The 26,826-nt window shown below is 48.5% G+C and overlaps 2 protein-coding genes across 3 annotated transcripts in view; one reads left to right on the top strand and one right to left on the bottom strand.

Moving 5' to 3' along the window:
* The first annotated feature begins 7,245 nt into the window (after window positions 1-7,245).
* Window positions 7,246-26,826, top strand: part of WNT7B (Wnt family member 7B) — a 94,927-nt gene continuing 75,346 nt past the window's right edge. Inside the window, exon 1 of one of the 2 annotated variants that reach the window (XM_054631563.2) lies at window positions 7,246-7,688. In XM_054631563.2, the coding sequence (XP_054487538.1) occupies window positions 7,618-7,688 (71 nt within the window). In that variant the 5' untranslated portion in view covers window positions 7,246-7,617. Of the gene's footprint in view, window positions 7,689-14,107; window positions 14,540-26,826 lie in introns of those variants that run through there. The other variant, XM_054631562.2, reaches the window with a different exon arrangement.
* On the bottom strand, window positions 11,378-15,107 carry LOC143694084 (uncharacterized). Its single transcript, XM_077178246.1, has 2 exons — window positions 14,538-15,107; window positions 11,378-13,960 (listed from the first exon to the last, which is right to left on the bottom strand). The coding sequence occupies exon 1, from the start codon at window positions 14,949-14,951 to the stop codon at window positions 14,595-14,597; it is 357 nt and encodes a 118-aa protein (XP_077034361.1). The 5' UTR covers window positions 14,952-15,107; the 3' UTR covers window positions 11,378-13,960; window positions 14,538-14,594.

Raw genomic sequence — 26,826 nt, 5'->3', positions numbered from 1 at the left:
AAAGGCATTTTGCACTAGATGGAGTAAGGTTACAGTAGAGAAGATCAGTTAGGAAGAAAAAACTGATTAACAATGTTCAGCTTCCCTTGTAATATTTACAAAAATTGCAGCACTCAATAGGCAGGCAAAACAAAATTAGTATATCACATAAAACTATTCAGTCCCTTAGCTTTTGAAAGATGATTTTAAAGGTTAAGTGTAATCTGACCCTACCATGGTATCTTTTGTAGTCATCTTTCAAAACCATAGCTAACTAAAAATGTGTTTTCTCATCTAGACATGTCTGAGACTATAATAAGAAAATAGGAATGAGCATGTAAATCACAGCAAAAATCACTTCTGAGTCCTGATTTTTCCTTTTGTTGTATCATATGTAGTTGTAGGACTTAGAGACTTGCTGATTATGGATTAAAAGACTAGTCTAAAATTATTTTATCTTGATTCCAGTAGAAATCTTGCTAAACTCAGTATTTAGTTTGCATTCATTTGTTATAAGGCTTCTTTAGTAGGGCTACCTTAGGCAAATCATGGACTCGGGTTCAATGATGATGTCTCACTGTATTATCTGAAGCATGGAACAAAAGTTATTCACAGAACTTCAGAATCTACAGTCTCAAACCTTAAGCCTCTGAATTGCTGCACTGATTAGAAATGTGCAAAGGCTCCTTTCATTGGACATTTGCTTCATGAGGACCAGGGAGAACATCTGTTTCTGTAAGATAGGATGAAAGGACTTGCTTCATGAAATACAGCCTAGAAATAACAGCTCTGGGTGTTCCTCTAAACTCCTGGATGCAAACTCCATTTCCTCTGGTCAAGCTAGATGCTTTCTGAAACACTTTCAGAAGAAGTCAGGAAGCATCTCACCATGCTTTATGAAGGTGAATGGAATTTTGACAGCACAGTGATTGAAAGCAGAGTCACAGAATCAAAGGCCTCATGTCTAAAAGGAACCTGGATGTTTGTAGCCTGTGGTAGGATCATGTACTACTAAATTTCTGTAGGTGATTATTTAACCTGATCTTAAATCTTAGCAATATTTGCCATTAAGCTAATTTTGTCTAAATACTGCTTGAGTCCATTTATCACAAGTACAACAATTCCTTACCTTGCTGTCTTTGCAATGTGTTTTTGCACATTTGAAGACTATTACACTCTCCCTGCTCAGTTTGTGTTTCTATAAAATAAAGCAACACAACCTTTCCTCATGGATCATGTGTTTCACTGGGGTAGTGGATCATCATCCTGTTGTTCACCTCTGGGTCATCTCTAGCTGGTCTATGTACTTACTGAAGTTCGCTGGCCAGAAGACAATTTCATGCATGAGTCTGGACTTCCTACTGCTGCAGAGTGACAGAACATGTCATGTTCATTCCCATACAACATTCCCGTTTGTTCATAGTATTTCTCCTTTCTTGCAACATGTTATTGCTCACATTCCTTTTTAACTGCCCGACCTTCTTCTGCAGAGAATTTTTCAAAGTAATACAGTCAACAAAGTAAGAAATCAGTTCATGAAGAACAAAAGAAAGACTTTAAAATTCTATTAAGTCAAATGCAACAAAGCCAGGAAAGCTTCAGTTATCAAGGGAAGAGTTTGTGAGAAAGTTTTTAAATTCCATTTCATGCTGCTATAAAGATGTGTACAGTACCTCTGCTTGAACCATTACTCTCAGCTTGGATAAGACAAGTAAACAGAAATTTTCAAACCAGCATTTACCTGTAAATATGAAACACCTTAAACAACTGAGCATGGACAACTCTGTTACTTGTTAGTCGAATTAGCTGTCTGCTAAACTGGTGGAGGCTTAACAGGCTCAGGAAGGCTGATAGCTTAAGAAAGTGGAACATATTCCAGGTAATGAGATGTAACAGAGAGGAAAGAAAAAGAGAAACAAGGAAGAAGCTGAGATGAAAGGCAGTGGTAATCAAAGATGTGACCAGATGCTGTTTTGCAAAATACTAAATGAGAGAAGAACTAAGAGAGCAGTTGACAGTGGACAGGTCAGTTACTATGTGAGACCAGATTCAAACCTGGACTATCATGCAGGTTTTATTGCCATTAAATCATGCTATTGCCATTAAGTCATTACCATGCCTGATGCACATGCCAAAAGCATAACCTCTTACCAGTTTTGCACCCTTCTGCTGAATCAAAGCTCAAAGACCAGATGACTGAGAACACATCTCAAATCAGAAGCTCACTGAAGGACATACCAAGCCTGAAAAAAACTCTGGCATCAGAGAGTGGGTTTGGTAGACTCTTAGAAAGAAGGGACATCTTAGACATAGGAAGCAGGTGGGTAAATGTGGTAGTGTGATTTAAGAAAAGACTTCATGTACAAAAGCATGGTAACATGTACAAAATATTAAAGACTGCTAGTATATAGATATGCTTAATGTGTACATTTGTTAAGAACATGCGTAAATTGTGTGTAAGATCCTGATCAGATGCAAGATACCTATCTTTGTGTGCTTCTTTTTTTAATTTTTTCTTCTTTTAGTTCTTTTCCTCTCTTTTTTAGCCCCATATGCTCTGGGTGTTTCCCCTAAGGAATGTTTTTGTGCAATTGTTTTGTTAGTGATAGATGGGGCCTTCATCTACAACTGCAACAGTGGAGCAACAGTGCCAGAGAGTGGCTGGCTGGGATAAATGCAGCTGGATTTGCCTTGTAGTTAAGCCTTTGGGACTTAGAAAAAGCACACACAGAATCATAGAATATGCCGAGCTGGAAGGGAACCACAAGGATCGTTGAAGTCCAGCTCCTGGTCCACTGGCTGATCTGGGCAGTACAGAAAGAAGAGAAAGGCGTGTAAAGTCGCCTGTCACAGAGTAATTATCTCTGTTGTCTGCATTCCCTAGAAATTTCATGTGATTTACTCTGATTTTGGACACCGTTCTTGGAAAAATGCTAGGGAAGATGATGTGAGCTCTGACCAACAGTTCCTTTCCCCTTTGGTCCTGCTTGCTCATACTTTCATTTGCAGAGCTGTACAGGCTGCAAGCTGTTCCCATACTGTGGAGATTGCTCCTTCTGCTTGGGCACAGTTCCCTGTTCATGAAACCCTATAAGCCCCAGGTCAGACAAACAGCACTGTGTCCCTTGTGGCACATCCTGGAATAAATGGGACCCATGCCTGGGCCAGTGACTCTGATTCCCATCATCTTCATTTTTTAAAGAGATGCACACCTAAGTTGCTCTTGAGTGCCTGCAGCCAATAGTTACCTCCTGTTGACTAAGCTTTCACAGCCTGACAGGAGACTTCTGAAGGTCACTTGGATTCTCCTCCCTAGGTGAAGGAAAAGGCTCTCCAGTTGGAGTGGGAGTAAATGCATTTGTGATGGATTGGGAAAGCTGAAGCTCAATAGGGCTTTGAAATATTTTACCACAGGAGCCACTTTATCAAAAGGCAGTGGGAGAGGTGTAGGGACCAGCAGCAGTGTGTGTAGGTGACCTTTGCTTTGGCAGGTTTTGGAGGTGTGAATGTTGAGCTTTGTCAGCAGAAAGTCAGTGCGGGAGAAACTGAATTACTGAATTTTTAATTGACTATATCCCCTGCTATGCCAATTGTTTTGGATGAGTAACGAATAAGAATTGTGTACTAGAAGACCATTCAGCAAATTATTTCAATCCACATCTACCAATGCTTTTCTATTTAGGAATATTACCTTGCCTCCAGAAAGTATTTTAGCATTATTAAGGTGGTATTTGTTTAAAGTGATTCAACGGGCTTTCTATATTTTGCACATAAACTAATCAGGTGAATCTCTGAATACGAATGTGAGAATTAAGCATTTTAATATTCTACATAGTTTTTTTCTTAAATCACAGAATTATTAAGCTTCATCAAATCTTTTTATCCTCAGCCTAAGTTTTCAGGAATAGTCAAACTGATATTTGAAGGTAAGAAAATATATAATTTTCCCCCAGTTCCCCCAGTATAATTGATCTTCAAATCAATTAGCTGAAGATAGCAGCGGAGTAAGGGTCAAAAATACAGAAAATGTTTGACCTCTAAATGATTCTGCAACCTAGTCTAGTTTCTGTTGTTGAAACTTCTTTGGTTTTTGTGAAGAATACTCTCTAGTTTGCAGAAGCAAGTGGGATGTGCTAGCCTGACAGTCACTGAGGAGATGGAGACAATGTGAGTTGTATTCCCATATCCGTGGGGTTTGTGAAAAAACAGGCACGAGGGATCTGTAGAGGAGACCTGTGACAACAAATAGCTGTGATGCGGAGCCCCTCGCTCCTCCTAATCTTCCTGGCCAGTGAATGCCCAGTTCCTGCTCATGGCCTCACACACGGGGGAGGCAGCCTGCCCTTTCAGGTCTGTTCCGCACCCACGCCTGGATTTGTGCTCGGGTGCGGGAGCAAAGGGAGGCAGCGCACGGCCAGCTCCCAGGCGCGGCGCTCCTACAGACCGGGGGGATCGGGCTGTAGGTCCCGGCAGCGCCGGGGCTCCTGAGCCCATCCCGGCCCCACGGGACGGGGCCACCCCGCACCCTCCGCTCTCCGCGCCCCGCAGCACCCCGGGCCCGGAGCACCACCGCGGGGTGGCGCTGTGACCCCGCGGGACCGCCCGGGGCCGGGGCCGCCTCCGCCGGGCCGGGGCAGCGCTCCGGACAGACAGCCGGGGCACATCCCCGGGGCAGCGCTCCGGACAGACAGCCGGGGCACATCCCCGGGGCAGCGCTCCGGACAGACAGCCGGGGCACATCCCCGGGGCAGCGCTCCGGACAGACAGCCGGGGCACATCCCCGGGGCAGCGCTCCGGACAGACAGCCGGGGCACATCCCCGGGGCAGCGCTCCGGACAGACAGCCTGGGCAGCGCTCCGGACAGACAGCCGGGGCACATCCCCGGGGCAGCGCTCCGGACAGATCTCTGGGGTACATCTCCGGGGCAGCGCTCCGCACAGATCTCTGGGGTACATCCCCGGGGCAGCGCTCCGCACAGATCTCTGGGGTACATCCCCGGGGCAGCGCTCCGCACAGATCTCGGGACACATCCCCGGGGCAGCGCTCCGCACAGATCTCCGGGGCACATCCCCGGGGCGCATCCCGCAGCACCCGCCCGCTGCCGCGGTTCGGGTCGGCTGCCGCCCTCGGCATCGCTGCCCGCCTCGTCCTGCCCCGCAGGAAACATCTTTATGTGCCCCGCTCCTCCCACCACCGCGACTGCCATGAGGGACACAACACTTCGTTTCCAAAAAGTTTCAAAAACCAGAATAAAGATTCACAGGTGGCGGATGGTGGTGGGAATGTATCGTGAATGACTTTTTGGTGTTGGTCGAAGAGTTTGGGAGACAGCTGTGGGTAAAGTTACTAGGCTGTTGGAGACATGGTTCTGCAAAGGCGAAACATAGAATCAAAGTGTCATGGAATATTCTGAGTTGGAAGGGCCCCACAAGGATCCTCAAAGTCCAGCCCACGGGCCTGCACAGGACAGTCCCAAGAATCGCATCATGTGCCTGGGATTCCTGTGATTCTGTGAAACGCGGCCTCATCTTATAAAAAAATTGCTTAAAAAATAATGGGGGTGAAGAACAAAATAATCCTTATGTTGGGTCCGGAAAAACAAAAAAAAGACATTTAAATAGAAGGAAATGAGTGTGAAGGGAAGACTCGGCATTTTTTAAAGGACAAATTGTCTGTAGTATTCAGTATTGATGACAGTAGCCGAGTGGACTGGAGGGGAGCTGGCTGCCTCCGAGAGCCGGAGTGCTGATTATTAAAGAATGAAACTGAGGAATGCAGGGGAAAAGAGCCAAACCGATCCTCAGCAGAGGAATCGGAGCTGGCGGTGGAGTGGGAAGTCTCGGCCGCCTTCGTCGCTACTGGGGGACTTGCTCTGAGCCCCCCTTCCCCAGCACGGCCCTGCTCTGTCCGCTTCGCTTCCCCTTCCCCTCACAGGGACTGGCCTGGGGTCTCTGCACGATGCCTGGAGAGGAGCCTGTTCCCGTGGGCTGAGTGGGTGATGACAAGGTGTGGGCAGCCTTTACTGCGGCAGTCTGAACGTGACCTGCGATTTCACACTGCACCTCTTCAACCACGGCAGCCCTGCTGGCCTTTAAAAAATCCTTTGTTTTCTCCGTCAGGATAGATACTTTACGATGAAGTTCTGTGTTCAGCCTCTTTTGCTTGCTTGTCACTGCCTGCTTTCCTTTCAGGCTTTCCTGGTGTGTGTTTAGCCGATTCTCTCTGAGAGATGCCTAGAGCCATCTGTGCTCACTGTTGCTACACGTACATATGAATGTATGTGTAGGAGAGGGAAGAGGTGCACGAGTTTTTCCGTATCGGTGTAACTCCCTGCAGCCCACAGACCTGTGTCGGAGTGCTATTTAAGCGTGCATATGCATGCAGATCTGTGCCTCCGGACAGGCACACATTGTGTAGTAGACTGGAACAGATAATTCCACAGAATGCAGGAATAAACGGAGCAGCTCAGAAATCAGCGAGGAAGAAAAATAGAAAAAAAAAAAAACAAAAACCACAACAGAGAGAAAGAAATGAAAGGAAAAAAACCCCAAAAATCAGAAAGAAAAGGAATCTTTGCTTCATTGTTAGTGTCTGAACACAAAGTGAGGTTTTGTCCCACCGATTAATCTCTCTAGGAGCAGCAAACTGACTATCCTAAGCTAGTGTTACAAGCTAAGTGTATCAGTTGCTCAAAGGAGGAAGCATATTCTCTTACTGCGGAAAATGATATCAAATTTGGTGGCAGACATTGGTGTCCAGCAGGGTCAAATGGCCGAAGAAGTAGTCTGGACACATGTTGCTTTTTAGGATACAGCTGCCAGCAAGTGGGGATTAACGCCTGCCTCTGTTTGTTTAGAAAGAAAAGGAAAGGGAAAAAGAAAAAAAAAAAAAAAAGGAAAGGGAAAAAGAAAAAAAAAAAAGAGGAAGAAAAAAATTAGAAAAGTTTAACAGTTTCTTTTGTGAAGTCCGTACATTGCAAATCCAGCCGCGTTACCATGCTAAAGGAAATGAAAAAATGCTTCGGTTTGAGAGGACGAGTCCTTTATTTCCCTTATTGGATACGTTTCATGTGTTTTCCCCTGCACTCCGGCTTAAGGACATGCCTTTTGAAACACAAACACACGCACAGCTCGCACACGCACACACAGATAAGATATGTATTAGATCCTGACACATGCGGGGTGGAGGGAAGAGCGGGAGAGAGAGAGAGAGAGAGAGAGAGAGAGAGAGAGAGAGAGAAAGAGAGATCCTCCTACCTGGAGCCATAGATTGCAAGATACGTAGTGTTACCTGAGGAAGTCAGAACAAGTAAAAACAGATTGAACTTCAGGGCTCTATGAGGCAGTTGATCAAGATCAGTGCTTGCTCATTCTCTCCCTCAGACTGTCTGTCTTGGGGTTTTGTTTTACTGTTTTGAGCAGCCCTTTCCGTTTTTTCTTCCTCTTTAGCTTTAATATTGGAGCCGGTTTCGGTCACCATGGCTCTGGGAAGAGCTGCCTATCTGCGCGGAGTTGACTTTTTACAGCTCGGCCGGCTTTGCTCCTGGGTAGCTTCAGCAATGCTCTTGACTGGGATTTAATCGACAAGATCAGTTCGGCTTTTTGTGCAATTTTTATGGCTCAGTCCATTTTCTAGATCATGCACAGAAACTTTCGGAAGTGGATTTTCTACGTGTTTCTATGCTTTGGAGTCATCTATGTCAAATTAGGGTAAGTCCTTCTGCACGACAAATCTCCTTGGCTTTTGGGTCACGTTAAGTGCGGAGTTGGGAGCAAAATACTGCAGAGGAGGAAAAAAAAAAAAAAAAGAAAAAAAAAAAAGAAAGAAAAAGGAAAAGAAAAGACGTGATTATTATTTCTCTCTCCGCCTCCGGGTGTCCAAGCGCCGGCAGCCCCCCGAAGCACGGGCGTCCCGTCTCCCCCGGTCCCGGGCCATGCCCGGCGGCGGGGCGCTCCGCCCGCCCCGAGCCTGCAGGGAGCCGCTCGCGGGTGATGACGGATCCTTTTATTTTGTACTGCTTAAGCGAACTTAAATATTATCTCTGGCTTACAGTACCCTCGGAGGTAAAAAAAAAAAAAAAAAGAAAAAGGCAGCCTGACAGAGTTAACTCAGGCGCTGCTGCTGGGACAATAGAGCAGAGCTGAGGTATTAGGCGAAAGGGGCGGGAGGAGGGGAATCCCTGCTCTGAACCTGCGCTCAGGGATTTGGTTTATGCAGGCCTAGACAAAATTTGCGTTTCTATCCATCACACGGACGTGTTGAAATTAACTTGACAACTGGTCCGGCTACCTCTGCTCTGGTGCTCTCGGGAAGCCAAGCGGGCTCCGGCGAAGGGACCGGCCCAGGGCCCTGCAGGGTGCGGCGGGGGCTCCCGGGGAGCCCGCTGTTTGCTCCTCGGTGTTTGATCACCGCAATCCAGTGCACGCGGTTATTTTGGTTGCCAAGTTTCGCCCTCTTTCCCTCTGTCTCTCCCCCCAGTGCCTGTATGCCCTTATTAATATTGCTCGTCGCAGTAGGCTGACTTGAGTTGAATTTCCACATTCCTGAGCCCCAGCCGAGTCCTTACCTGTCGAACTACAAACTCTTTAAAGATCCTGTCTTTGCGGGATTTTTTATGCCTTTTTTTTTTTTTTTAATGATCAAGAACACATAAGGTGAGTTGCAATCCGAAAACGCTCGCTCCCCACCTTGAAATCAATACGGGGAAGCCAAAGGGCAGCTCCCAAAGGCAGGAGAACGGGCGAGTTCCCCAGAGCGACGGGCAGGCTGGAGCCCGGCCGGGGCAGCAGGGCGGGAGGGCGGCGGGCAGCGAGGAGCGGCCCGGCCCTGCCCGCCGGGAGCCGCCGGGAGCCGCCGCGGGCGCTGCTCCGCGCACGATGCGCGGCCGGAGCAGCCACGTCCCCGCTGTCAGCAGCCCCGGCAGCGCCGGGAGGAGGGGGAGACGAGAGGGAGGGAATCTGCAAAGAGGGAGCGCTCCAGAGCCGAGGATTAAGGTTAAACAGCGGGGGGAAGGAATTAAACTGGGCTCCTCGGGGATGAGAAAGGAGCGGCAGGCTCTGTATAGCCCACCAGGAGCTCCCGCAGCTGCGGGCAGCAAGGGGAGAGCTGTCCCATTTTCAGGGTGCCGGCGAGACCCTGAAAAGAAGCCGGCTGCTTCCCGGAGGGTTCCCAGCGGGTTGCTCGGCGGGATCGCATCCCTTTGTGTTTGCTCATTTAGGTATTTTTGGCACGGCGCTCGGCCCGCCCCTGCAGCCGCAGGTGCCGCCGCGGTGGCCGGCGGAGCAGGGCGCTGCCCCGCGGAGGATGCGCGGGTGCGGAAGGGGCACGGCCTGCGCGCTGCCCCCTGCCCTGTGCCCGCGGGGAGCCCTCGTCCGCCCCTGGCCCGGCTGAGCCACATGCCCGGGGGTAGCTCCAAATCCTGCCTGCTGCAGACAGGTCCTTTCAGTGCTCTGACCTTTGCGGGGCCGAGAACCCGCGCCGCCCTTTGTCGTAGCGATGTCGGCTCTGTCCCCCCTCTAGGCTCGGATTGCCGGGAGTGTAGATGTGTAGTGAATTTGTTGAGGCTGTGGATCCATAAATGAAGCGATGACAGAGTACCCAATCTGCTTCAATAGCCTGAGGACTTTGTAGAGCACACCCCTCACACAGAGGCAGGCGAGCTCAAGGAAAACGCTCTGCAAAATGAGGGCAATGGTACAGCTATTGCTTTCGCTGCGGCCGAAGGGAACAGAGGATTGGGCAGCCTGAAAGGCAGATCTCTCTTCGAAATTGGTTTTGGCTGTTTTAGAAGGGGATTCAGAGCAAAAATCACAAGAATGCTGTCGGACTGAGCCTGGAAGTGAAACTGAGCGGACATCAGGAACAGTAAAAGCCTTTGCGGAAACCCTATCAGATCCATCACCATGCCTGTAAGGCGATGAGGATACTTCACTTTCTCTGAACAATAGGAGAGAAATTTGCTCTGAGATCCAGGGCTACTTCTAGGCTAGGCATGTGGGATGCAATTATTTCCTCTTTCATCAGCCACTGGAACTACCATTTTGTTGAAACCATATCCTTTGGGTGTAATGATGCCTTTTCTGGTGAGCTCTTTGCTTTGAAAAGGGGGAGGTGAAGGTGGATAAAATGTCTTCCAGGGCATTCTGTTGATTTTCAGCGGGAAGGAGAGAGCCGTCGTGTCAACCACGGCAAGGACGGCAGTCTTGGCAGGGTTTTTTTGGGTTGTTTTTTTTTTTTTTTTTTTTTTTTCTGCTGAGCGCGTCTTCGTGCCTCAATAAAACGTGCTAAAAGCTCCACTTTCGGTGGCAAACATGACACCGAGGGGAGAGAAAGTAACGCAATACATAAGCTGTTGGACGGGCCGGGGTGTTGCATGGGGTGACATGGCAGGATCCCATAAAGAAGCCACTACCTCCTCCAGTTAGGAGAAGAGAGCAGGTCCCACTCAAGTAGTCCTTCCTCTGGGGGATCTTCCGTCGTTCCCGTTTCTATTTCCGGTCCTCCAGGTTGCTGGAGAAGCAGGGGTGAGGTGAAACATCCCTTAATATTTCTGTCGATGACGTTTCCAGGCACAGAAGCATTAAGTATCTGCAGCCTTGCTGATTTCATGTAACCCCCCGCCATAGCAGGTCGCATCAAATATTGACCTCAGGCAGGATTGAAACAGAAATATTTCCTGCCAAGATCACAGAGCATTCGGATACCATTTGATTCGGATACCGTTTTAATTATTAAATACGTCAGAATTTAAAAATTACAGCAGTAAAAATTTACAGTACTACAGATGCAAATGACAGCGGAAGCTCTGGGCATGAGTGATGTGTCTTTTGGAAAGATGAAGTCGTGGGCAATATCCAGATCAGAGATCTGAGGACAAACCCCACCCTTTTCCTCTTTATTCTGGAGGAAAAGAAAGGTGACAGCCGGGCAGCTCCAAAGGGAGTGGGGAAGACCCCCCTTTTCCCGCGGAGAGAGGGTCACTATGACATTAGAGGGATGCTGGCGGCGGGAGCTGGCGGTGCCCCAGGGAGCAACGAAAGGTATCGGCACCCCTTTGAGGGGCGGCAGGGACGCTTCTTTCGTGCCCATCCGAGCCGAGGGCGCACAGGGCTACGGACATCGGGGACCCCGGCCCGTTCTGGGACGGCCGGAGCACTCCGCTTCCCGGGACTCCCAGGGATGCTGCGGCGTGGAACGTGAGAGCCGGTCCCGCTCGCCTCCCCCAGGGCGAAATTCGCCTTGGCTTCGCGACGTTTGCAGTAAAGGCCAACGAAATCCTGCTGCCCTCGCCATCGCCGGGGCTGTCCGGCCGCGGGCAGCCCGCCCGGGCCGGTCCTGTCCCCCCGGCCCTCGGCAGGCAGCGGCGGGAGTTCAGCCTCGACGGCGGCAGCACGTGGAGCGCCGGGAGCGGCGGCGAGGCCCCGGCAGGAGACCCCGGGATTCCCGCCCGGAGCACCACTGCCTGGCTCCGTCCCGCCGGCGGGAACATCGCTCCCGGCCCCTCCACGGGCACCTGCCGCCGTGCTGCCGCCACCCCCTTCCCTGCTGCCCCATCGCCCCGACACCGCTCATTCTGAGACTCATTGTTGCCTTCTTTCCCCCGGCACTGGGCTTGCAGCTCGATGAGATGCAACAAACGCCCGGTTCCGCCCAGAAAGGACGCGGTGTGTTGCCCGCCTGGCGCATCTTCCCGGCTTCCGACGTGCCCTTTTGCCGGGCTCTCCCCAGGCTTGGGGTAAAAAAGGATCAGCGGCTGGGAATAGATAGGTAATAGGGGATTTAAAAAAAACCAACAACAAAGCAAATACTTTATTAGTGCCCGCCCGACTATAGTGTCGGCAACTATTTCAGTGTAATTCTGCCCCATTTTGTCCAAAACACAGCGTTTGTGGAAAAAGGAGCGACAGATGCTGAAGTGCCCGTATAAGACGTTGCCGACAATACCTCCTTTCCAGTGTGACGTTTTATTGAAGGGAATGTTTCCGTCTTCAATCAACAAAATGAGTGTGGTTCTCGCTGCCCCGGCTGATATATGTATAGAAACCATTTGGATGGAATTCGCAAGGTTATTCTCATCATCATCGTCATGATCTTCATCCTCCTGCTCATCATCATCATTCAGCATCAATAATTTTTCGCCATAATAACCGGCCCGTGGTTTTAGAATAAAAATTAACTCCCCGAAAAGAAACTGCACGGTTTGATTTCTTTATACGACTTTTCTTCCCCTACACAGCACATCTGTGGATAAAGTCAGTTTCGACCTGAAAATTATGGAAATTGGCAAACCGTCTTCGTTTCAGGTGGAGTTGGTCAAACTTTGCCAGCACAAGTCCGAAGTTTTCCAGTGCCAACTTTTATTTGCATTTTTACAGTTCGCTGTCCTCCTCCTTCCCCCCCCCCCCCCACAGGTACATCTTTAAAAGCAGACGCACATTTAAAACACCTATCCGAAGCGGGACAAATGCTAGAAATAAAACATTCAAAGTGGCTTCTGGTTCTGCTGGTTTCACGCTCAGCAGAGTTGCCCCAGCCACATGTCTAGCAGGGAAAAGGGCATTGAGGAGATATACATCTCTAACTCTATATATAGGCTTGCATGCACGCTTACAGAAGTATAAATACGTCCATTTTAGAATCTTAAATAATTATAAATAAGACGGTTCTGGGATGTAAATAATCGTTGAAAGGATTAAGCTTCTGTCTCTTGTTAATCGAGATCAGCGTTTCTCGAAAGGACATTGACTGCCCCAACGTCTCTGCTGAACTTGCAGATGAAAGCGGTTAAAGCAACCAAACCCCGAGAAGATTTTTATCGCATATTGAGCGGCATCAAACGTTTTTGCACCAGTTCTGCAATTCCCAGTCCATCTGAGGGCATATTTCGTTGTGTCGCTGAGACACCTGCACCCATGTTCTGGGACTGGTTAACTGGAGGAGGTGTTACCAGGGCGTTCGCTAGAGCTCTTAGCCAAGACATCTTCTTCGGTCAATAGCCGATTAACCTGAGACGAACATTTTCAGACCGAGGACACTTCGGAGCCTGCTTCTTGTTCGTTTCAGCTGCATTTCAGTTTTAGTGTCTTCGGTGCGCGTTTATTTCTCGGGGTTCGTTTTCAACCCTCAGCCCCGGTATCCGCAGGGCGCGTATTTCACCATCGCTCTCAGCACTTCCGAAATCGAGGACAGACGCCCAACAATGCAGAGGAAGAGCAATGGTTTCCTGCATTGGGGCTGCTCAGGGCTCAGGGCTCAGGCCCGTCGGAGAGGGAAGGGTCGAGCATCTCTTTGCCGCGGTGCCAAGGGGCAGGAGTCGCTCGGCTCAGGGGGAAGGCGGGGGAGAGGCAACAAACCTGCCGGGAAACGCCTCTTCGGACTCGCATCTTCTCGGAAACGAGAGAAGCAGAGGGAAGAGGGGAGACGAAAGCTCTTCCTGCGGGGGTGGCGAGAGGTGTGGGGAGCCGGGAGCCGCCGGCAGCCGCCCCCCGCTCTCTCCCTACAGTGGCTGTTCCGCACTGGTCCTTTCCCGAAACCCGACCTCGCCAGGAAGCTGCGAGTGTGCATGTCTTTATTTCTCACTCAGTAAGGCTATGACTACATATATGTTCCTTTTTTCTTGACGTTGCTCCTGAAATCGAAGCCTAATTTTTAACATCGGGGGTACAGCAACAGCCAAACCCCCGCCGAGGCTGGAGGGAAGGCGGAACCCTTCGGTGGAACCGGGACAGCAATAAAACAATTAGCCGAGAGTGGGGCTGGAAGCTGCCAGCTCGTTCAGCCTCTCCCAGGGCGAGCTAAGGGTGCCACGGCAGAAGCAGGGAGCTCTCAGCCCACCGAGCGCTGCTGGGGGGGAGTTAAAAATGCCCCCACGGAAAGCGAAATGAGCCCTTGTCGGGCGAGACGTACGGAGAGGGCTCAGCCAGGGAGCACGGATTCATTGCAGCCCGGGCTAGATCAGTGTCTTTCCATTGTCATCCTCCCCCTAGGAAAAAAAAAAAAAAAAAAAAAAAAAAGGAGAGGGAGAGAAAAAAGTAGGCGGATTGCAGTGACTGACTGCCCAATGGCAGCCCCGGGCCTCAGGAGAGTTACAGAGAGAGAGGGAGAGAGAGAGAGGCACTTTCTGCCATCCAAATCCCTTAAACCATCCTCATTCCGACACGAGAACCCACTGTAACAACTTCCAACCACTGAGACATGACAGGCAGGAGCCCAGAGGCAGCAGCAGCAGCAGCGAGAGCAGCAACAGCAGCAGCACACACTCTGCACAGGGAGCAGCATTAGCACCAGGGGAATACTACACACAACAATACAAACAAACAAACAAACAAACAGACAAAGCCCCCCCAAGCCCAAGGGACTGGATTCCAACTCAGATTCAAGCCACAGCTGACACCAAAAAGGGTGGGGAATTACGACCAGGGGGGGCCAGAAAGGAATAACCAAGGAAGCGAACTCAAGAGTGTAAACGGGATTCAGCCATGATCCTTTTTTCATCTCGCAGTGTGTTACTCTCAGTGTATTACCCTCAGATTTTCCTCATCCTTACCAGTGGGAGTTACCTGTAAGTGATCCAGATTTTTTTTTTTTTTTTCCAAATACTGTTTGCAATGCCCCCGCTAGCAGCTACCTAGGGGCAATGCGCAGAGCGAGCAGAGGGAGCCGGGAGAAGCCAGCACGGGCGGCAGCTCCGTGCGGTGCGTGGTGGTGAGGATGGTGGTGGTGGTGGCGGCGGAGGAGGAGGAGATGCTGTGCTGGTGGCGGTGCTGGCGCTGCTGGTCGGACCCCGCCGGGGGAAGGGACGCACCGCCAGGTAACTCCCGGGGCTGCCCCGCCGGCGAGGCCGGGGCCCGGCGTGCCCGCAGCGGGGGCGGCGCACCTGGGAGGGCGGCGGGGCAACGGGACGCGGAGCGGCCGGCGTCTCCCCTGGGGACTCCGACCCCGACTCCTCCTCCTGCCAAACCGGAGATGGGCATCGCTTCGCGCCCGTCGGGGGAAGGCTGTTTGCGTGCCGAGGTCCCGGGGAGAGCGGGGCTGCCGCAGCCGGCGGCGAGCGCCCAGCCCGGGCCGCCCGCGGAGAGTCCCCGCCGCCGAGGCGCTCGCCGGCCGGCTGCTTTCGCTCCGGAGGGATCTCCAGTCCCGCAGTTAGAGCTGGCTCCAGGACTTTTTCCTTGTGAGGAAGGGGGTGGAGGTAGGGGTGGGGGAAATGAGAGTCGGTGGGTGGGACTGCGAGGAATTTCGGTCTCTTTTTTTAATATCTATATCTGTATCTATCGTTGCGGTGGATAAGAAGCGGCTGGGCTAGTCCGTGAGGGCTGCGGAGAGAGTGTCCGCCGCCGTTCTCCTGCAGGTCCCCCGGCAGGTCTCGGTGCCCGCCGGCCGCCGCGTTAGGGTGGCGGGGGTGGTGGGCCGGGGTCCCGTCCGGGACCGCAGCCGGAGCCCGGAGGGGCTGCCGGGGACCCGCCAAGGGCTTCTGTTCTCCTGCGCTGCGGAGGAGCGCTGACCGCGCCGCGGGGCAGCCGTGCGGAGAGGAGGGCGCTGCGGCGGCAGGTACCCGGCGGAGGGAGCCGCTGTGAAATCGGGGAGCCTTCTCCCTCCCTTGGGCATCCCCCCAGCCCCGGGGCAAGAGTGCCGGAACGCGGGGGTCGGGCCCGGGGGAGCTCTGGGGCGCTTCGGAGCCTGCCCAGGCTGCCAGGGCTGCGGCAGAGGGGTGCACCCCGGTCGGTGATGGGGAACCCCGTCTCGGCATCCTCGGTCCCGCATTTATCTCGGTTGCCAGGGCCGGACAGATTTCCCTACCCTCCTATCTCCAAGCCGACCTCAGTTTTTTGTGCCCCCGAAGGATGCGATTTTGAGGTCCTATCCCTGAACTGTACGTGGATTTATATATATTTGGGTTTTTTCCCTCTCTATTTGCGCACAGGAGCACATGCACATGAACAAGCACGTGTGCGTGTGTTCCTCCGTGTTGTGTCTGTCTGTTTTCTGTGGGCTATGGAAAAAAACATATCCCACTGCTATGGGAGAAAAATAGGAACAAACACGCCCATAAAAAGAAACTAAAAGCCTATTTCTACATTCTTAATTCTTAATGAAATGCACATGTCTTGGCCACCGATTTTTAAAAGCGCTTAGATTTATGGAAGCACGTTAGATTAATTCAACCAGAGCTGCCTGTTTCTGTTCACAGGAGGGAAATGTCTGCTGCGTAGGTGACCGATAGCTTGTAAAAAAGCTTGCCGTGCTATCTTTGGTTGGTTGGGGTTTTTTTTGTGGTTATTATTTCTTTTTATACAGGAGGAAGGAGTCGTAATAAATAAATAAATACACCCTTTTAATATAAGCGTAGCCATATTTTTCTCAAAACCGTAGGAAATTACTATCCTACAAAGTTTTCCTTCTATAAATAGTTCAAATCTTAAAACAAAAGTTTGCAACCGCACACCAGATGCTGGGATGCTGGCGGTTTCCCTTGCTGTGTGACATAATTATAAGGTCCGAAAGCAAAAGCTATAGAAGTATAATAATAATACTAAGGCGACTGCTGAGGGGAAATACAAGGGAAGCAATGCCTGCTTTATTTAAAGCCAACTGCTTGTGGATCTTTTGAGCACTGCCCCGCGACAATGAGAAGTTGTGGTGGATAAATAATGCTCTCTCGCCTTTCCCTGGGCCGTCCCCAGTTCATCCCCTCCGCGGCAGGTCACTGGGAGCTGGACCCGCGGAGCTGGAGCCGAGGTGGCTATTGCAGCCCAGCAGAGCAGAAGCGAAAGGGATCAGGAGGTGAAACCCAACAAAGCGGAGCCCCAAAGCGACGCCCACCTCCCTCCATCCATCACTCCGGAGGGACGGAGCCGGCTGCTTTCCCGGGGAGAAAGCAGCGCGCACGGGGCCGCTGGGGACAGGGTGCCCGGGACCCGACCCCCATCCCCCTCCGCTTCTCCTCCGTGCCACCCCCGGCACCAGCCCCCGGCCACACTTGCTCCTTTTCCACTGTGTCCCCCCCATCCCTTCCAGAGAGCGGGGGCAGCGGCGGGAGAGCTGCGGTGCCTTGCCCCACTCCCCGTAGGAAGTGAAAAGAAAGAGGAGTTATTTCAGTGCTTAATGGAGAGTAGCCTACTTGCGGTGTTTGTCTGGTGGGTAAATATACTTCTCTGGCTTACTAATGGTAGCTTTTGAAGATTAAAGCATAGTAGAGTCTGTTGGAGCATTATCTGCGGGTGTCTCTGCTACCCTCGCTCTCCGGAGGGGAGGATGCTTCCCAAGCTGCTATTTGGTGTGCTCTCAGGACTGTCAATGGTTATGTTAATTTCCCCCGAGATCTCTATCATCTTTTAGCTATGGGAACGACTCCTTGGCTTCTGCATTGCTGCTCCTTCAGGGACAGAGGGGATGAGTTTCACCGGGCAAGCAAATGGAGTGCAGGGTGTCCGTGCTCCGTCTCTCTTGGTGCCGGGAATGCAGGCCCGGGGGAGATGGGGTGCTGCCCTGTTATTCTGTGAGAAAACCTTTCAAGCAAAAATCCCATCAGATTTTTCTGAATGGAAAAGCCAATGGTGAAATGAAATGAAATGAAATGAGCACCACACCCCAGTGTTTTTTGTGCAATAGTTGGGAAGAAAGTCAAATTATGGTCAGCTACATCCAAAATTAATTTAAAATCCGACTCCTTTATAAAATTGATTTCTATATTGTAAGTGTGCTATCTGATAAAGTCATCTTTTTCAGTGTGCTTCCCTGGTAACCTTTGGCCTGCTGAGGCACATTTCTACAACCAGAAGAAATTAGTGTCTTGCTCTCTGAAAAAGAAAACTGACTGTGGCTCCAATAGCTGATGCATTTTAATGCTGGACGTATTTTGATAATCCAGTTAAATATTGAAAGTATAAAGCTGCCATTAAATAATATCAGTGTAATTAGCATAAATGTCTAAACACCAGGATTATGCAGACCACTGGTACTGTTTCTTGCAGTGTGTGTGAGAGTGTGCATGTGTCTGTACACATTCACATATTCAGCTGCTTCTAAAGAACATGGTGCTCGTTGGTTTTCCATTGGTGCTCCCCTTTCACTGTTCATCTTATTTAGTGCAGGATGCATTCACCAGCAACATGAGAGACAGTTCTGAAGAAGCTTATTTAGGGATTATCTGCTGGCACATAGATACAGTTCATTCAGTTATTTGCTATAAAGTGATTTGGAATTGCTCTTAAGATAGTGTGTGCATATGTAGCAATAGCAGCACAAATGTTCAAAGAAGATATGTTTTCTAACACCATAGCACAGCAAATAATTTATATTGGTGAGTAGATATCACTGCTTGATTAGGAAATGTAGAGGAAGAAAAATCCTCTGCATGTTTTTGCATTTGTTCTGCTGGTGCTTCCACATCCTTACAATTCTGTATCCTTAACAACAGGGCTTCTCAACAGTGGTGGGAAACATACTAGAAGGGATGCAGGTTGTTGTATGCCTACAGGAAAGTGGTCATGCCTAATCCCTAAAGATCAGGACTGCTGGAGAGAGTCCCTGGTGTTTGCTTCTTAATCCATCAGTGCTGGAGGGAGCTGCACAGGCAGAGAACAACCCAGCTGCTCTATGAGGCAGAGCCTTCAAGGGGACAGTGGGCACAGCTTCACCAGCAATGCCAACCAGCCTGAATGATGCTGCCACTTCAGCTGGTGCAGCCAGGGTTAGACAGGCTGGCCCACTCTTCCCATCCTGGTTAGATCAGGGCAGGATCAACCTCTGTGATTAAACTGCCTGTTGTGGGGATGGGATTGCCTCAATCACTGAGCTGCAGTGTAAATCCATCATTTCCCTGCTTTTGCACCTTGTTCATTTTATAATTGAGACTTTAGCTTGCTCGCTCAGCCTCTAGTTATGCAGTGTACAATGCCCAAAGAGAGCTCTGCTGCTATATTTTCCTTTTATGTGATACTGTAATAATGATTATCTATAAGAGGAATTCCTTCCACTTCACCATCCCTCAAAGATGTGTTCGCTTATAGACAGAACAGGTCAATCTTCAGAGTATCAAATATTTTCAGGCTTATCTAAAGCTAATGCTTTTGCTCAGCTGAATAGAGAAAGATAAAGGATATTTTTATGCTGGACTGCCATAAACTTGGTTTATGTGCCCGGCACAGGAAATTTCCATGTATTGAAGCAGCTACACAAAGATGGGAGAATGATTGTGATATGATTTTTTGGTAGCTATAGGAGGTAAAGTCCAGCATTTCACTGTGAGACCCAGAATAAAATTCCCTGTCTAAAATCATAGAGCTCTGGTAAATCTGGGATTGTCCACTCCTCTCCTGCCAAGGTCTAGATCAAGCACTGTGCTCCTGAATATCCTTGAATCCAAATGCATTTGGATGAAGGCAACTCTCTCAATCCTTTGCAACAATAAGTTCCAGGAATTAGATGTTTAGTACACCTTGAAATTGCAAAAATAATATTTACTTTAGAAATTACAAGGAAAGCTGGCAGCATCCAGAATGTGTAGGATGACAGCATGGAATGCTGTATTATGTAGTATATGTAGAAATACATATGTTGTATTACTAATATAGAATAAAAAGTGGGTAAAAAGCTATATGAAATACTCAGATGAATAGGTAAGGATGAATACAGATGTGTTTTCATATTGAACACCCAACAAGGCTAATCCCTCAGAAGAGAGTCTTTCAAAGAAGGTGTTAAAGAGCTAAATAAAATGAGCAGCAATTATACAGTTAGACTGACAAAAGCCTTTTTTTGCAATGGGAAAAGCGCCATGTGTACCTGGCAAAGTGGCATGCTGAGGGTAGAATGGTGGCATCCACTTTGTCAGTGCATGGGACTGGGTAATTGGGGTGAAATGCAGTGAGAGAGCCTCCTGACCCCAAAATATACTTTAACCCTCTAGTCCTCCTGAGTTACCCCAAGCAACAAAAACCTGGGACCAGCTGTAGATCAAAGGAGTTCTACAGATATGCTGACACTATGAGTTACAGAATTGGTTAAAGTTGCAAGCCCAGTTTCTTCAGCCCACAACTTTTGCATGTTGCTCTACCCTCAGTGGACTCTCACCAGTGCCTTTCATGGCTGCTGGCAAAGCATGTCTACCTGTTAATTACCTGAGAGATGAATTTTTGCAAGACAGGTTCACCTGTTGGTTTGGTTCTCGCAATTTTTGCTCTTTCTCCCTTGACGCTTCACTGCCCTTCTGCAGAGCATCTCTCCAACCTACCCCAGGTATGGAACTTGCATAGTGTTACAGTAAAACTCTGCGTGGAAGGGTTCTATGAGAACCAGACAGGCCTCTCTCTGTGAGAACCATGACAGAAAAGCAAAATCTCCATGACTTTTTTGTTCTGGAATTGTGCCATGCGCATGTGAACACCCCGTCAATGAGCTGAGGAAACTCGCCACCAAAAGCTTCAGGTTTACAAGTCCAGAATTATGTAGGAGGATAAGAAAGTCCAGGAGTGTAGGCACAGGAGTACTCTGGAAGAAAAGCCAAGAAAGGCATGTTTCTGGAGAATGTCTTTCAGTCTTTTAAGGGTTGTTAGAACCCTCTCCTCTTTTGCTGTCCCGTCAATTCTCCCCCAAATGTAGAAAGATCTATTTTCTCTCCATTGTGGATAGCTGCATAGGAATTGCTGTTTACTTCTTGCTAAGACAGTTCCTATGTATTTGCATTTGCTACAACACATGCCCAAGGAACATTGCAAATTCTGCATTAGCAGAAATGGAAAGAAATTCTAGATACAGAGACTTAAATATTTGAGCAGTAGGTTTTTCTCTCTGTATGCATTTCTATGACTTCTCCCTTCCGCTATTGCCAAAATGTTTTTAGGACAAACCTTTAGATAACATGCTGAGTTATTTTTTCTATGCTTTCCTCTTGAGCTTTCTTTCTAAAAGTCAGTTTTCTGGATGGAGCTGAAAGTTTGCTGCCTTACTCAGTTCTAATAGATTATGGGCAGTTTTACTGAAGTTAAGATAGTTAAGGCCAAATAGTTGCTCTCATCATAAAAATGTGTTTCTTCCACTAGAATCTAATAATAAGATGATTATCACCTACTAGTTATTTTTCAGCAAATCATACCTTCTCTAGAAAATCTCAAGACAGAGTAAATCAGAGAGTTATTGTATCTTTCTTTTCTGGAAATCATTTTAACAGTGCTTACAGTTTGTACCTGTATCACTGTTACGGTTTTGAACAGTTATTTTTGTTTCAGCCTATGCTTGTGGATCAGATTTCCCTTGAAAAAGGATAAACTTCATGTTTATGCAAAAATCCCACTTAATCATCATGGTGACAGTCTTTGTTCCAGCTCTTTGTCCAAGGTCAGGTTTCACCCTGAGTTCCTAATAAGGAGAAAAAAGACATCCAGTGGTATAGCAAGTGTGCAAGTGAGGGAAGAAGTGAGAGTTAGGAGTTTGATAGGTGGCAGAAGAATTTCCCCTGTGCAATGGCACCAAGTCCACTGGTCCCTGCACATCCCAAATGTTTTATCTGAAGTAGGGCCACACTGTTACAGGCAGTGACACCATTTTCAAAGCTTATGGAACTGTATGGACTTTACTGGCAGATTTGTGGTGCAAAAAGTAGTGCTGTTGAGCTGGGTCTTCACCAGCACCTACTTGGAATGCACAATAAAGGTACTCAAAATAATTTCTTTCTGGATGGCCATCGCTGTGTAGAATTTTGGGAAGATCTTACATTTTGTCTTTTAAGCTTTATGGGCCTAAGGCTTCTCTCCCCTGAGGCCATATCCACAGCTCAGCAAGCTAATAAAGCAGGAGTGACTCTGCTACAGTCAAAGGAGTGACTCCAGTGCAATCAAAAAGAGTACCAAACACAAAGTCAGCAACAGCCTTGTCCTTACAGTATCCATTTGAATTCAGCCTTGACACAGGCTGCTGTTTTATGCAATTTGTAGGAGACCTGGCCATAGTTCACAAGAACATACAGCAAAGACAATATTAGTAGGAGGCCATGCCAGACAAACCCCAAAATCAGTTCCATGGGCTACTGAAAGAATTACAGCCTTTGGAATCAGCAAGACCAGACATAAATTCGAAACCTTATTTAATTTTTTGAGGGGAGAAATAAGTCAAAAGCCTTGAAGCATTTGCTGTTGCATATGAAGTATTGCAGAGAAGCCCAAAGCTGGAAGTAAGCATAAGCCAGAAAGATATAAACCACTGTCTGCATGCAGGCAGGACCTGGGAAATGTTTTGACTTGTATCCAATTAAAAATTTTGAAGTGCTGCAGTACTGGGACTGGACATAATATGCACCTTACTAGTCTGGTTGAAGTGAGACATAATTATCAAATGTAACTACTATTTAATAATAATTTCTTTCATCAGGGATTGTAAGTGAATTAATCCTACCAGTATGCAAGTGAATTGGGCAAGGATCATTTCCCTCACTGCTGGGGTGGAGTGCAGCAGTTGCTGGAGTGCAACACTGCTGGGAGTGCAGCACCCAGCAGAGCTGTATGGACGTGCAGGACCAGCACCAGTCCTGGCATTCCTGGCAGCTAGGCAGGAAAGCATCTGAGAAAGCCCAAGCACATCTCTGATTGATCTGGACCCTGGCCAGGGCCAGTCCCTCTAAATACTGCACTTTCCCATTTTGGGTTTCACTCTGTGGGGAAGATAGGAGAGGTCCGAGAGTGGGCCGATGTCTGAGATGCTGAATAGCAGTATCGTGACTTCTGCCTGCCTCAGTTTCCCACAGCTTTAATAGGGCAATAACAGCACTGGCAAGGCTTGAAAGTAGGGGAGGGGCAGGAGAGCAAGAGCTGCCACAGCACTTTGGAAAGAGAAAGCGCAGTGTAAGTGCTGCGTCATTACTTTCAGTGACTCTCTCTCTGACCACAAGCACAAAGGCGATGCGACTGCACTCATCTGAAACACGGCGTCACCATCGCCCTCTTCACCACCGTGCCCAGCACGGCCTTGGGGAGAGCTCAGGGCTGCTCACCAAAGTCATGAGCATCCCTTCTGACAGCGCCTTCTCCTTCCAGACAGCCACTGTGGGCAGCGTGGAGCAAGCCCTGGCCTCGGAGAGCTGCTGGCCTCGGGGCTGGAGTGCTGGGCACAGACAGGACATGGTTAAGGGAGTCCTGAGGAGAATGGCTGCATCTCTCATGACTCCTTTGGCTGCTCGCCAGGGAGCCATGTGACTCCTTGGTCAAAAGAGTCCTCTCAACCATGAGACACTTTTTTCCCCCTCTGGTTGTACCTTTTCTTTTCTGAAGTTAAAAAGAAAACAAAACGTACCCACAAAACTTTCCACATTAAAGTTATATTGTAGTCCGATGACTCAGGGTGAGAAATTCAAGGGGAATGAAGAGGAAGGGAAACATTCCTGAATCAGATCTGTTGTGCTGGGCCTTAAAGAAGAAGATGATTTTGCTGGATGGAGAACAGCTCTGCTGCAGCACAGTGAGCAAGAAGTAAAGGATGAGACTTAAATCCCTTCCCTGCTGCTGTGGACTACTGCTAAATCTCTCAGGGTAGCTTCAAACCCAGTGGACTTTGACACTATCAAGAGGGCTGAGGGTGGAAGCACAAATAAATATGGCTTCTGATTCACAGTGAATTCCTTTTTCTCCACTCCCATGGCCTAAAGGGTATATCAACTAGCTTAACAGTTTTTGGTTAGCTTTTTTTTTCATTGGCACTGCCCACAATAATTAGATTGGCACATCCCTAGTAGACTCCCTGGAGTCTTTTGTTCCTCTGCCTACTCTGTCTCTGGGGAGCTCTGCCCAGGGTAGGTGCTCCTGAGGGGAGAGATGGGGTCAGGTTATTGTTGTTAATGTCACTCTGGTTATGTTGTAAAAGATGTATCAAAGAGGAAGTTCTTGCACTATGACCTAAAGGTCATCAGACTCTGGATTAGGCTAATCTCTAAAAATTTGTCCCCTAGACAGATCCTTTCGACCGAGAGTAACTTACCTCTAGGCACAGAGCTTTGTTATGTGGTTTGTGATCTCCATTGTTCCAGAGAAGCTCTGCAGCTGAGGCAGAGGCTTGTTCTGCCTTCTCTTGCTAGGCCATGATCCACTAATTGTTGTGTTGAGGTCAGGTTTCACACCTTGAACTGAGGATGAAAGAGAGCAGGGGAGATGAGAAGGCCTTGCATGCAGAGGTGACCGTGTGTGGCACAGTCTCACCCAGACACTGACTTTGAACTCAGCATGCTGTATTCATGGTCAGAGCATATTGGAAGTCATAAAGTCTGCACCTCACTGTGGCTTTGTGCTCTCTTTGGAGAAAAAGGGCAAAACATTTTGAAAATTGCCAGCCAAGAAGTTTTCCAGGCTTGTCTGTCTCTTTGGGACTCTTGTAGGCTGCACCGAGTGGTTGGAAAAGCTGTGGATGGAGAATTACCAGTTCAGGGATGTCCATTAATCAGTAACCACAGAATGCAAGCTCTGCAAGGGTGTGGGGGTGCAGGACAGGATTCAGAAACAACAGCTTGCTCCTTTGTTTGTAACCCCCCAATGCAGACATGCTTCTGAGCAGAACCAAGGTCTCCCCTTGGTGTAGATACTCACTTTTAAGGAATGCACTTAAAACAAGCATGTGTGCCTGGCCCTGTGTGCTCCTCTCCTTTCCCCACCCCAGTTATGCAGTGTGCCAAAGCCAGTTCCTCAGCAACAAGACTTGGCAGGTGGCACCTGATGAGATAATTGTGCCCCTGGGACATTAGGAGTCATGAGGTGCAGCCAGGTGCTCCCGATTCTTCCATGGGTGTGATTTTCTGTCGTAACCACACCCTCAAGTGTTGTCCTACTGCAATTAGGAAATTTGTTCAGTTTGGGTCAAGTACTTCTATTAGGGTGCTCTTCACACCTAGCATGTGTTGGCATGGAGAAACGTGTGGATGTTCAGGGTCAGGAGCACAAGGCTGAGGGGTGTTCTTGCAATGAACAGGGAAGAGATCCTACTTCTCACCACTTTGATCTCTGCTTATGTCCAAATCTGGACCTTCCCTTCATGAAGAGCCACTAATCTGAGCATTGATTCAAGTGCAAATAACGAAATGCTGCTCCATTTTGTGTGCAACGGATGAGGAACCTTTTAAGAGTTTGCCACTTTTGCTTCCTGAGATTTCCTTTGTGTAAGAAGGTCTTTCAAATCTTAGACATATGAGGGCCATGCAATAGGACAGATCAAATGACAGTTCCCTTTTTGTAATTTGAAAATGCCTTGCTGTCCCAGGCTGGCTTGCCTTGCTGTCTTACTCCTGGTGTGGAAGCAAGAGGTTGAATCAGTCCCAGCTTGTTATTAAAGACTTTTTGTTGCAAAGTCCAGCAGAAGATGAAGTGCTCTGGCTATCATGGGGGTGAATAGGAAAGGGGGGATCTCCAGTGAATTGCAGTGTTCCTCCTCTGTGTCTTTCCTCAGGCAGAGCTGTCACTGCTTGCCATGTTTGCTGCAGTGCTGTAGGAGGCAAGAAACGAGACAGCCAAGAAGTGGCTTGAAGTGCTGCCAAGTCTTGCTCCAACTTTGGGGAAGCCTTTCCTGACAGTGCACAGAAAAGTTCTTCCAGCATTGCCTGCTTGACCTGCAAGCAGGGAGGATGGCTCTGTGCCTTCACACATGCAAGGCTTCTGCTATTTGCCCTTCTCACTGCATCTGGGTACTGCCTAAAGTTGAAGTTTAAACTTTGGTTCCACACAAACCTTCCCTGAATAACTTCAGGATTTAGGTCAAAGTATTTTGTTAGGAGAGTGCTGTTTTTTGGAAGGAGATTCTGGTGCCTTTTACCTCTCTAAAATTGAAAACCTCTTTCAGCACTAACCAAAGTTCTGCTTTTCTTTGTTATGCCCAGATAGGATTTTTTGAGGTGTATCATATATTTTTTTACATGATAGTTGCCATTGTATACCTAATTAGAAATCAGCTTTAGCTTTCTGACAATAGCTGGCACAGATTATGTACACTCTAAGACATCTTGTGAGATAATTAAAGCGTTGACTGAAAACATAGCACAGCAAAAGGAATGTTTCTTGAAGTGGAGCCACTTTACAGGTTGGCTGTGTGTGTTTTGTTAAATGCAGCCCAGGCATAACTACCCTGATTTGGATAATTCCCCAGAAATTGGCACCTTATTTTTTGAGAAAAAAAAATCTTGAAATTGCCTCAGTTTCTAGCTCCTTTTAAAATTCAACAGATGTATATGAATATACTGCTTGTGAAGGGTGCCTGAATCACAGCCCTGGAAAATGAATTCCTCTTCTTACCCACAAAACCAGGACAGCACAAGCAGAGGGTGTGTGAGCTTCCCCACTCCACCCCATCCTCATGTCTCATCCATGACCTAGAGGGGCAACCTCTAGCTAGGCACAAGCGGGTGGCTCAGTCTCTGTACTCATTTAATCCTTGGCCAACCTGCCAAGGCTGCTGAAGAGGGTGCCAATTGTGGTGGTGGTTTCTGTGATGTGGAGAGTCATCCACTGGGAACTGGATTAAGACCATCAACTCGTTTCAAATACTCTAGGCCACAAAGCTTCTGCCAACCAGTAACCATTTTTTTGGTCACTACTGACTTGGGTCATGTTTGGATCAGCGATGAAAGGCTCCATATCCCAGTACCAAGCCCCTGAGCCATACAGTTTCCCGAAATAATTTTTTAAAGAAGGAAAACATTATTTTTTGTCCTAGATTCTACTTTGATCTGCTGATGTTTAATGTGCATATTGGCACTTTAAGACACATAATTTTCATTACTTGATTGTAGAGGGCTCAGATGATGGGAAGCATTTTGGAAGATGGCAGGTGGCAGACCCATGTGGTGTGATCCAAAATAAGCTCTCAGAGATAGTGGTTACACAC

This window comes from Agelaius phoeniceus, chromosome 5 (assembly GCF_051311805.1).
Source record: "Agelaius phoeniceus isolate bAgePho1 chromosome 5, bAgePho1.hap1, whole genome shotgun sequence".
Taxonomy (NCBI): domain Eukaryota; kingdom Metazoa; phylum Chordata; class Aves; order Passeriformes; family Icteridae; genus Agelaius; species Agelaius phoeniceus.
Note: the sequence above shows the minus strand (reverse complement) of the source record. Positions and strands in the feature narration are given on the sequence as shown.

Excerpts from the sequence above, each read along its gene's own strand:
- LOC143694084 (XM_077178246.1), bottom strand. The coding sequence starts at position 14,951 with ATGCCCATCTCCGGTTTGGCAGGAGGAGGAGTCGGGGTCGGAGTCCCC.